This window comes from Panulirus ornatus, chromosome 4, assembly GCF_036320965.1.
Source record: "Panulirus ornatus isolate Po-2019 chromosome 4, ASM3632096v1, whole genome shotgun sequence".
In the NCBI taxonomy this organism is placed as follows: Eukaryota; Metazoa; Arthropoda; class Malacostraca; order Decapoda; family Palinuridae; genus Panulirus; species Panulirus ornatus.
This window is the reverse complement of record NC_092227.1, coordinates 68852331-68864637: the sequence shown is the minus strand read 5'-3', so window position 1 is coordinate 68864637 and position 12307 is coordinate 68852331. Positions and strand designations below refer to the sequence as shown.

Here is a 12307-nt window from a genome sequence, read left to right as displayed (position 1 = left end):
TGCCCACCACCCACCCTTCTCAAGCCATAAGCATCTTCGCGCAAGCCATCACTGCTTCCCTAAATACATCTCATTCCTCCCCCACTCCCCTTACATCCTTTGTTCTCACCCTTCTCTATTCTGTACTCAGTCTCTCCTGGTACTTCCTCACACAAGTCTCCTTCCCAAGCTCACTTACTCTCACCACTCTCTTCACCCCAACATTCTCTCTTCTTTTCTGAAAATCTCTGCAAATCTTCACCTTCGCCTCCAAAAGATAATGATCAGACATCCCTCCAGTTGCATCTCTCAGCACATTAACATCCAAAGGTCTCTCTTTCACGTGCCTATCAATCAACATGTAATCCAATAACGCTCTCTGGACATCTCGCCTACTTACACACGTATACTTATGTATATATCTCTTTTTAAACCAAGTGTTCCCAATCACCAGTCCTTTTTCAGCACATGAATCTACAAGCTCTTCAATCCATTTACAACACTGAACACCCCATGTGCACCAATTCCCTCAACTGCCACATTACTCACCTTCGCATTAAAATCACCCATCACTATGACCCGGTCTCGTGCATCAAAACTACTAACACACTCACTTAGCTGCTCCCAAAACACTTGCCTCTCATGACCTTTCCTCCCATGCCCAGGTGCATGTGCACCAATAATCACCCATCTCTCTCCATCCACTTTCAGTTTTACCCATATCAATCTAGAGTTTACTTTCTTACACTCTATCACATATTCCCACCACTCCAGTTTCAGGGGTAGTGCTACTCCTTCCCTTGCTCTTGTCCTCTCACTAACCTCACTAACCTCTGACTTTACTCCCAAGACATTCCCAAACCACTCTTCTCCTTTACCTTTGAGTTTTGTTTCACTCAGAGCCAAAACATCCAGGTTCCTTTCCTCAAACATACTAGCTATCTCTCCTTTTTTCTCATCTTGGTTACATCTACACACATTTAGACAACCCAATCTGAGCCTTCGAGGAGGATGAGCACTCCCGGCGTGACTCCTTCTTATATTCATTTTATTATACTTTGTCGCTGTCTCCCACATTAGTGAGGTAGCGCAAGGAAACAGACGAAAGAATGGCAAAACCACCCACATACATATGTATATACATACATGTCCACACACACACACATATACATACCTATATATTTCAACAGACATATACATATCTATATATGTACATAATTCATACTTGCTGCCTTTATTCATTCCCGCTGCCAACCCGCCACACATAAAACAGCACCCCCCTCCCCCCGTGCACACATGAAGTAGAGCTAGGAAAAGACAACAAAGGCCAAATTTGTTCACACTCAAGTCTCTAGCTGTCATGTGTAATGCACCGAAACCATAGCTCCCTTTCCATATCTAGGCACCATAAAACTCTATTTTTTACTCCAAACGCTTCACATGCCCTGGTTCAATCCATTGCCAGCACGTCAACCCTGGTATACCACATCATTCCAATTCACTTTATTCCTTGCACGCCTTTCACCCTCCTGCATGTTCAGGCCCCGATCACTCAAAATCTTTTTCACTCCATCCTTCCACCTCCAATTTGGTCTCCCACTTCTCATTCCTTCCACCTCTGACACATATATCCTCTTGGTCAATCTTTCATCACTCATTCTCTCCATATGATCAAACCATTTCAATACACCCTCTTCTGCTCTCTCAACCACACTCTTGTTATTACCACAAATCTCTCTTACCCTTTCATTACTCACTCAATCAAACTACCTCACACCACATATTGTCCTCAAACATCTCATTTCCAACACATCCACCCTCCTCCGCACAACTCTATCTATAGCCACGCCTCATAACCATATAACATTGTAGGAACCACTATTCCTTCAAACATACCCATTTTTGCTTTCCGAGATAATGTTCTCACCTTCCACACATTTTTCAATGCACCCAGAACTTTCGCCCCCTCCCCCATCCTATAATTCACTTCCGCTTCCATGGTTCCATCCGCTGCCAAATCCACTCCCAGATATCTAAAACACTTCACTTCCTCCAGTTTTTCTCCATTTAAAAGTGCCTCCCAACTGACTTGTCCCTCAACCCTACTGTACCTAATAACCTTCCTCTTATTCACATTTACTCTCAACTTTCTTCTTTCACACACTTTATCAAACTCAGTCACCAGTTTCTGCAGTTTCTCACCCGAATCAGCCATCAGCGCTGTATCATCAGTGAACAACAACTGACTCACTTCCCTAGCTCTCTCATCCCCAACAGACTGCACACTTGCCCCTCTCTCCAAAACTCTTGCATTCGCCTACCTAACAATACAATCCATAAACAAATTAAACAACCATGGAGACATCACGCACCCCTGCTGCAAACCGACATTCACTGAGAACCAATCACTTTCCTCTCTTCCTACACGTACACATGCCTTACATCCTCAATAAAAACTTTTCACTGCTTCTAACAACTTGCCTCCCACACCATAGATTCTTAATACCTTGCACAGAGCATCTCTATCAACTCTATCATATGCCTTCTCCAGATCCATAAATGCTACATACAAATCCATTTGCTTTTCTAAGTATTTCCCACATACATTCTTCAAAGCAAACACATGATCCACATATCCTCTACCACTTCTGAAACCACACTGCTCTTCCCCAATCTGATGCTCTTAATCAATACCCTCCAATAAAATTTCCCAGGAATACTCAACAAACTTATACGTCCTGTAAGTTGAGCACTCATCTTTATCCCCTTTGCCTTTGTACAATGGCACTATGCAAGCATTCCACCAATCCTCAGGCACCTCACCATGAGTCATACGTACATCAAATAACCTTACCAACCAGTCAAGAACACAGTCACCTCCTTTTTTAATAAATTCCACTGCACTACCATCCAAACCTGCTGCCTTGCCGACTTTCATCTTCTGCAAAGCTTTTACTACCTCTTCTCTAGTTACCAAATCATTCTCCCTAACCCTCTCACTTTGCACACCACCTCGACCAAAACACCCTATATCTGCTACTGTATCATCAAACACATTCAACAAACCTTCAAAATACTCACTCCATCTCCTTCTCACATCAGCACTACTTGTTATCACCTCCCCATTAGCCCCCTTCACTGATGTTCCCATTTGTTCCCTTGTCTTGCGCACTTTATTTACCTCCTTTCAAAATATCTTTTTATTCTCCCTAAAATTCAATGATACTCTCTCACCCTAACTATCATTTGCCCTCTTCTTCACTTCTTGCACCTTACTCTTGGTCTGCCTCTTTCTTTTATATATCTCCCAGTCATTTGCATTATTTCCCTGCAAAAATTGTCCAAATGCCTCTCTCTTCTCTTTCACTAATAATCTTACTTCTTCATCCCACCACTCACTACCCTTTCTAATCTGCCCACCTCCCACGCTTCTCATGCCACAAGCGTCTTTTGTGCAGTCCATCACTACTTCCCTAAATACATCTCATTCCTCCCCCACTCCTCTTACATCCTTTGTTCTCACCTTTTTCCATTCTGTACTCAGTCTCTCCTCACACAAGTCTCCTTCCCAAGCTCACTTACTCTCACCACTCTCTTCACCCCAACATTCTCTCTTCTTTTCTGAAAAGCTCTACAAATCTTCACCTTCGCCTCAACAAGATAACGATCAGACATCCTTCGAGTTGCACCTCTCAGCACATTAACATCCAAAAGTCTCTCTTTCATGCGCCTATCAATTAACAAGTACTCCAATAATGCTTTCTGGCCATCTCTCCTACTTACATATGTATACTTATGTATCTCTCTTTTTAAACCAGGTATTCCCAATCATCAGTCCTTTTTCAGCGCACAAATCTACAAGCTCTTCACCATTTCCATTTGCAAGACTGAACACCTCATGTACACCAATTATTCCCTCAACTGCCACATTACTCACCTTTGCATTCAAATCACCCATCACTATAAACTGGTCACGTGCATCAAAACTACTAACACACTCACTTAGCTGCTCCCAAAACACTTGCCTCTCATGATCTTTCTTCTCATGCCCAGGTGCATATGCACCAATAATCACCCATTTCTCTCCATCCACTTCAGTTTTACCCATATCAATCTAGAGTTTACTTTCTTACACTCTATCACATACTCCCACCACTCCTGTTTCAGGAGTAGTGCTACTTCTTCCTTTGCTCTTGTCCTCTCACCAACCCGACTTTACTCCCAAGACATTCCCAAACCACTCTTCCTCTTTACCCTTTAGCTTCATTTCACTCAGAGCCAGAACATCCAGGTTCCTTTCCTCAAACATACTACCAATCTCTACTTTTTTCTCATCTTGGTTACATCCACACACATTTAGACACCCCAATCTGAGCCTTCAAGGAGGATGAGCACTCCCTGCGTGACTCCTCCTTCTGTTTCCCCTTTTAGAAAATTAAAATACAAGGAAGGAAGGGAGGGTTTCTAGCCTCCCGCTCCCGTCCCCTTTAGTCGCCTTCTGCGACACGTGAGGAATGCCTTACCAACCAGTCAACAATACAGTCACCCCCTTTTTTAATAAATTCCACTGCAATACCATCGAAACCCGCTGCCTTGCCGGCTTTCATCTTCCGCGAAGCTTTTATTACCTCTTCTCTGTTTACCAAATCATTCTCCCTAACCCTCTCACTTTGTACACCACCTCGACCAAAACACCCCATATCTGCCACTCTATCATCAAACACTTTCAACAAAACCTTCATAATACTTTGTTGCTGTCTCCCGCCGTTAGCGAGGTAGCACAAGAAAGTGGATGAAAGAATGGCCCAACCTACCTACATACACATGTATATACATACACTTCCACACACCCACATATACATACCTATATATTTCAACGTATACACATATATACATACACTAACATATACATATATACACATATACATAATTTATACGTGCTGCCTTTATTTATTCCTGTCGCCACCCGCAACACATGAAATGATAACCCCCTCCCCCTCACACGAGGAGGTAGCGCTTGGAAAAGACAACAAAGGCCACATTCATTCACACTCAGTCTCTAGCTGTCATGTATAATGCACTGAAACCACAGCTCCCTTTCAATATTCAGGCCCAGCTAAACTTTCTATGGTTTACCTCAGACACTTCACATGCCCTGGTTCAATTCATTGACAGCATGTCAACCCTGGTATACCACATCGTTCGAATTCGCTCTATTCCTTGCACGCCTTTCACCCTCCAGCATGTTCAGGCCCCGATCACTCAAAATCTTTTTCACCCCATCTTTCCACCTCCAATTTGGTCTCCCACTTCTTGTTTCTTCCAACTCTGACACATATCCTCTTTGTCAATCTTTCCTCATTCATTCTCTCCATGTGACCAAACCATTTCAAAACACCCTCCTCTACTCTCTCAACCACACTCTTTTTATTACCAAACATCTCTCTTACCCTTTCATTATTTACTCAATCAAACTACCTCACACCACATATTTTCCTCAAACATCTCATTTCCAACACATCTACCCTCCTCCACACAACTCTATCTATAGCCTCACAACCATATGACATTGTTAGAACCACTATTCCTTCAAACATACCCTTTTTACTTTCCAAGATAATTTTCTTCCCTTCCATGCATTTTTGAATGCTCCCAGAGCCTTCGCCCCCTCCCCCACCCGGTGACTCACATCTGCTTCCATGGTTCCGTCTGCTGCCAAATCCACTCCCATATATCTAAAACACTTCACTTCCTCCAGTTTTTCTCCATTCAAACTTACCTCACACTTGACTTGTCCCTCAATCCTACTGTACCTAATAACCTTGCTATTATTCACACTTACTCTCAGCTTTCCTCTTTCACACACTTTACCAAACTCAGTCACTAACTTCTGCAGTTTCTCACCTGAATCAGCCACCAGCACTGTATCATCAGCGAACAACAACTGACACTTCCCAAGCTCTCTCATCCACAATAGACCTGCATACTTGCCCCTCTTTCCAAAACTCTTGCATTCACCTCCCTAACAACCCCATCCATAAACAAATTAAACAGCCATGGAGACATCAAGCACCCCTGCCGCAAACCGACATTCACTGAGAACCAATCACTTTCCTCTCTTCCCACTCATACACATGCCTTACATCCTCGATAAAAACTTTTCACTGCTTCTAACAACTTAATTCCCACACCATATATTCTTAATACCTTCCACAGAACATCTCTATCAACTCTATCATATGCCTTCTCCAGATCCATAAATGCTACATACAAATCCATTTGCTTTTCTAAGTATTTCTCACAAATACCTGATCAACACATCCTCTACCACTTCTGAAACCACACATCTCTCCCCCAATCTGATGCTCCGTACATGCCTTCACCCTCTCAATCAATACCCACCTATATAATTTCCCAGGTATACTCAACAAACTTATATCTGTAATTTGAGCATGCACCTTTATTCCCTTTGCCTTTATACAATGGCACTATGCATGCATTCTGCCAATCCTCAGGCACCTCACCATGAGTCATACACACATTAAATATCTTTACTTTGTCGCTGTTTCCAGCATTAGCGAAGGAGCGCAAGTAAACAGATGAGAGAATGCCCAACCCACCCAAATACACATGAATATACATAAATGCCCCCACAAGCACATATACACACCTATTCCATTTCCATGTATACATACATATACAAACACAGACATATACATATATACACATGTACATATTCATATTTGCTGCCTTCATTCATTCCTGCTGCCACCCCGCCACACATGAAATGGCAACCCCCGCACGCGCATGAGGTAGTGCTAGGAAAAGACAAAGGCCACATTCATTCACACTCAGTCTCTAGCTGTCATGTGTAATGCACCGAAACCACAGCTCTATTCACATCCAGGCCCCACAAAACTTTCCATAGTTTACCCTAGATACTTCACATGCCCTGGTTCAATCCACTGACAGCACGTTGACCCCAGTATACCACATTGTTCCAATTCACTCTATTCCTTTCATGCCTCTCACCCTCCTGTATGTTCAGGCCCCGAATGCTCAAAATTTTTTTCACTCCATCCTTCCACCTCCAATTTGGTCTACCACTTTTTCTCGTTTCCTCTACCTCTCACAAATATATTCTCCTTGTCAATTCTCCTATAATTGCTACATACATCCTTAGCAACTTTTCCTTTAAATATGGGAACAATGATAGCTTTCACCCGATCTTTAGGCACAACCTTCTGCTTCCATGCTAAATTACATATGAAATACATCCACTCTACACACTTTCTCCTCCATACTTTAGCATTTCAGCTGTAATCCTATCCACTCCAGGTGCCTTACCTACCTTCATCCTCATTTTTGCCCTCCTAACCTCTCTTTCTCTTTTTGCTATAGGCCTTTGCACTTGTATCCTGTTCCTTCGATCCTCCATATCCATGCATGTAACAAATGCTGCCTCCCCTTCTCCCACGTTCAAAAGTTCTTTAAGATACTCTTTCTGTCTTCCTTTCACTTCCTCCTTTTGATTCAGCAACTCCCCTTCCTTACTTCCCACATTAACATTTCCACTCTTACATCCACCTCTTTCCTTTTTTCATTTCCTTCCAGTGCAGTTTCTTATTATCCCAAAACTTTTCATCTAACTTCCTTCCAAAATCTTCATCTACTCTTTCTTTGCTTTCTTCTACCTCTATCAGCTTCTTAACATTCCACTGTATTCTTTCCTCCTCCTTTGCTGAACTTTCACTCGTACATTCCTATCGAGCAATCTACCATATGCATTTTTTTCTCTTCCATAGCATTTCTATTCTCATCTGTCCACCATGCACTGCCCTTTTTATTCCTATACCTTATGACCTTGTATCCAACTACTAATTCTGCAACCTTTGATAGTATTTCTCTAAACATTTTAAACACCTCATTCACACATGAGTGCATCCCTACATTCCCTGCACTTCCATTGAGTTTTCATTTTCCTTCCTTTCATAATCCTCTCTTCATTTTTTCTCATCTGCTCCTTCATGTCCTATCCATTCAAACTCACATTCCAAATAACCTTGCTCTTTTCACTGCTAAATCTAAAAACCACATTACTTACAAGTCTCTCCTTTTACTCAATCTCCCAAATTCAGACACCATCTTCTGCAATTCCTCTCTTCATTCTGTCATGAGTGGCCTATCATCAGAACACAAAAACTTACTCTTCTCAGTCCCCTTGCCCTAACAGACAGAAAAACTACTACTCTCTCCAAGACCCATGCATTCACCTCCCTCACCACCCCAACCATAAACAAATGAATTGGCCATAGTGATATCACACATCCCTGCAACATACCCACTCTCACCTGGAACCACTCACTCTCCTCTCTCTATATACTTCTACATATGCCTTATTCTCTTCATAAAAACTCACTGCTTCTCATAGCTTTCCTCTTAAACCATATATTCTTACCACTTTCCATAAAGCATCTTTATCAAACCTATCATAAGGCTTCTCCAAATCCATAAATGCCACATACAAATCCTTTTTTTTTCAATCAATTTTTCTCACATACATTCTTTAATACAAATTTCTAATCCACACATCTACCACTCCACAAACCACACTGTTCCTCCCCAGTCTGTTGCTCTGTGCATGCCACTGCTCTCTCAATCACCACTCTTCCATACAACTTACCTGGTACACTTAACAAACTTCCATCTCTGTAATTCAGACAATCCCCTTTGTTTGCCTTGCCTTTAAACACTGGCACTACACAATCATTTTGCCAATCCTCAGGCACCTCACCATGAACCATACACACAATAAAAATCCTACCCCTCAAATCAACTACAAAGTTACCCTCTTTCTCAAGATATCCAATGGGAATACCATCCACTCCAGCCACCTCGCCATATTTTATCTTATGAAAGGCTTTCAGCACTTCTATTCTTTTCAACAAACCTCTTAACTTTTCCACTTTGCATACCACCCTACCTAGACACCCTACATCTGCCACCCACTCATTAAACGTATGGAACAATCCATCTCATCACTGCCTGATACCACTTCATCATCTGCCCCTTTCACTGACAGTCCCGCTTGTTTTCGTTTGAAATTTACTGATACTCATTCATCCCTGTTTTTGGTTCCTTATAGTCCATGATCATTCTCCTTCCAATACCTTTTAGTTATGATCTGTATTATGTAATACTCTGAGGCTTGCCATCATTCTTATGGTTAGGATTTATACTCTTGCACTTATCAATTTACATTAGGTCATTACACTTGTGGGGACACTGCTAGGTTGCTGCACTGAACCTTATGACCTGTACAGTTATCTAAGGCAAAGGTTTTTGTAAGCACTGAATGTTGATTGCTTGGTTAGCTAGTGTCAGCACCTTGATCAGCTTACACTAGGCATCAAGCCACCTTAGGTAGCACCTTAGGTAGACCACACTAAGCATAAGGTTGGCTCCAAGAGAATGGGTGCCAGGCAGCAGGGGTGTAAAGGCAAAGCCTTAAGAGAACTGATCAGCCAATACTAGGTATCAAGCCACCTCCTGGGCAGTGTCAGCACCTTATGTAGACAATACTAGGCATCAGAATGGCTCCAAAAGAGTGGGTGCCAAGCAACACAAGTGTACACAAGGCTTATGAGAATTCCATTTTTGTAATTAAAAGCAAAAATTCAGTTAAAATGTTTAATCTCTTTGTGCTGGAAGTTAATGCTATGAGTGGAAAGTTGAGAAACTGATGCAGACTTAACAGAGCAGTTGTTGTGGTTACAACTGAAGTAGATTAGAGGAATTATCAAATTCAAGTAAAGGAATTACAGCACTCTTCACACCTATTGATACCTCTGATGGACTCTCGTCTGGCGAATCCTCTACTACCCTCTTGCTACCTACCCATATCCCTGCAAACTGCCCCCATCTCTGTCAGCCTCTTTCCACCCTCTCACATCTCTGCTGCCCTCTTTCTGCCTGCCCACACCTTCAAAGCCACCTCTGCCAGTCTCATTCCCAGCCCACACCTTTGCCATCCCTCCCATCACCTATCCACACCTCTGTCACCTTCTCACCACATTTCTGACACCCTCCAACACCTCTGCCACCCTCTCGACACTCATATCCCATCAGTACTCACCTTCACCTGCCTTGAGGGGTTGAGGCCACTGGCCGCCATGTAGGTGGAGCCAATCGTTTTTATCTTGATGATGTCATGAAACTTCTGCAGCTCCAGCAGCTAGGGTAGGGAAGTCACAAGTTAGTTAACACTTACAAACACATGACTCACACAATATTATTATTATTATTATCATAATTATTATCATCACTATTGTTATTGCTGGAAGCAGTGAAAAGTTTTTATCGAGGATGTAAGGCATGTGTATTAGTAGGAAGAGAGGAAAGTGATTGGTTCTCAGTGAATGTTGGTTTGCAGCAGGGGTGTGTGATGTCTCCATGGTTTTTTAATTTGTTTATGGATGGGCTTGTTAGGGAGGCAAATGCAAGAGTTATGGAGAGAGGGGCAAGTATGCAGTCTGCTGTGGATGAGAGGGCTTGGGAAGTGAGTAAGTTGTTGCTTGCTGATGATACAGCGCTGGTGGCTGATTCGTGTGAGAAACTGCAGAAGCTGGTGGCTGAATTGGTAAAATGTGTGAAAGAAGAAAGCTGAGAGTAAATGTGAATAAGAGCAAGGTAATAATATTAGGCACAGTAGGGTTGAGGGACAAGTCAATTGGGAGGTAAGTTTGATTGGAGAAAAACTGGAGGAAGCAAGATGTTTTGGATATCTGGGGGTGGATATGGCAGCGGATGGAACCATAGAAGCAGAAGTGAGTCACAGGGTGGGGGAGGGGAAGAAAGTTCTGGGAGGATTGAAAAATATGTGGAAGGTGAGAACATTACCTCGAAAAGCAAAAATGGGTATGTTTGAAGGAATAGTAGTTCCAACAATGTTATATGGTTCTGAGGCGTGGGCTATAGATAGGGTTGTGCAAAGGAGGGGTGGATGTGTTGGAAATGAGATGTTTGAGGACAATATGTGGTGTGAGGAGGTTTGATCAAGTAAGTAATGAAAGGGTAAGAGAGTTTTTATTTATTTATCATACTTTGTTGCTGTCTCCCGTGTTAGTGAGGTAGCGCAAGGAAACAGACGAAAGAAATGGCCCAACCCACCCACATACACATATATATACATACACGTCCACACACGCATGTAGACATACCTATATATTTCAACGTATACATGTATATACATACACAGACAGGTTAGGTTAGGTTAGATTAGGTTACACAAGCACATAATTCATACTTGCTGCCTTTATTAATTCCCGGTCATCACCCCATCACACATGAAATGACAATCCCCTCCCCCCGCATGCACGCGAGATAGCGCTAGGAAAACACAACAAAGGCCACATTCGTTCACACTCAGTCTCTAGCTGTCATGTATAATGCACCGAAACCATTCCACATCCAGGCCTCACAAAACTATCCATGGTTTACCCCAGACGGTTCACATGCCCTGGTTCAATCCACTGACAGCACGTCGACCCCGGTATACCACATCGTTCTAATTCACTCTATTCCTTGCATGCCTTTCACCCTTCTGCATGTACAGGCCCCGATCGCTCAAAATCTTTTTCACTCCATCCTTCCACCTCCACTTTGGTCTCCCACTTCTCCTTGTTCCCTCCACCCCTGACACATATATCCTCTTTGTCAATCTTTCCTCACTCATTCTCTCTATGTGACCAAACCATTTCAAAACACCCTCCTCTGCTCTCTCAACCACACTCTCTTTATTACCACACATATCTCTTACCCTTTCATTACTTACTCGATCAAACCACCTCACACCACATATTGTCCTCAAACATTTAATTTCCAACACATCCACCCTCCTCCGCACAACTCTATCCATAGCCCATGCCTCGCAACCATATAACGTTGTTGGAACCACTATTCCTTCAAACATACCCATTTTTGCTTTCCTGAGATAATGTTCTCACCTTCCACATATTTTTCAATGCTTCCAAAACATTCGCCCCTTTCCCCACCCTGTGACTTACTTCCGCTTCCATGGTTCCATCCACTGCCAAATCCACTCCCAGATATCTAAAACACTTCACTTCCTCCAGTTTTTCTCCATTCAAACTTACCTCCCAAGTGACTTGTCTCTCATCCCTACTGTACCTAATAACCTTGCTCTTATTCACACTTACTCTCAGCTTTCTTCTTTCACACACTTTGCCAAACAGCTTCTGCAGTTTCTCACCTGATTCAGCCACCAGCGCTGTGTCATCAGCGAACAACAACTGACTCACTTCCCAAG

At 42.7% G+C, this 12307-nt stretch overlaps 1 protein-coding gene across 1 annotated transcript in view; it reads right to left on the bottom strand.

Annotated features, from left to right (window-relative positions):
• Ac3 (Adenylate cyclase 3) overlaps positions 1-12307 on the bottom strand; it is a 241859-nt gene that overhangs the window by 35037 nt on the left and 194515 nt on the right. Inside the window, exon 18 of the mRNA XM_071691805.1 lies at positions 10115-10213. Coding sequence (XP_071547906.1) covers positions 10115-10213 — 99 coding nt within the window. The remainder of the gene's footprint in view (positions 1-10114; positions 10214-12307) is intronic.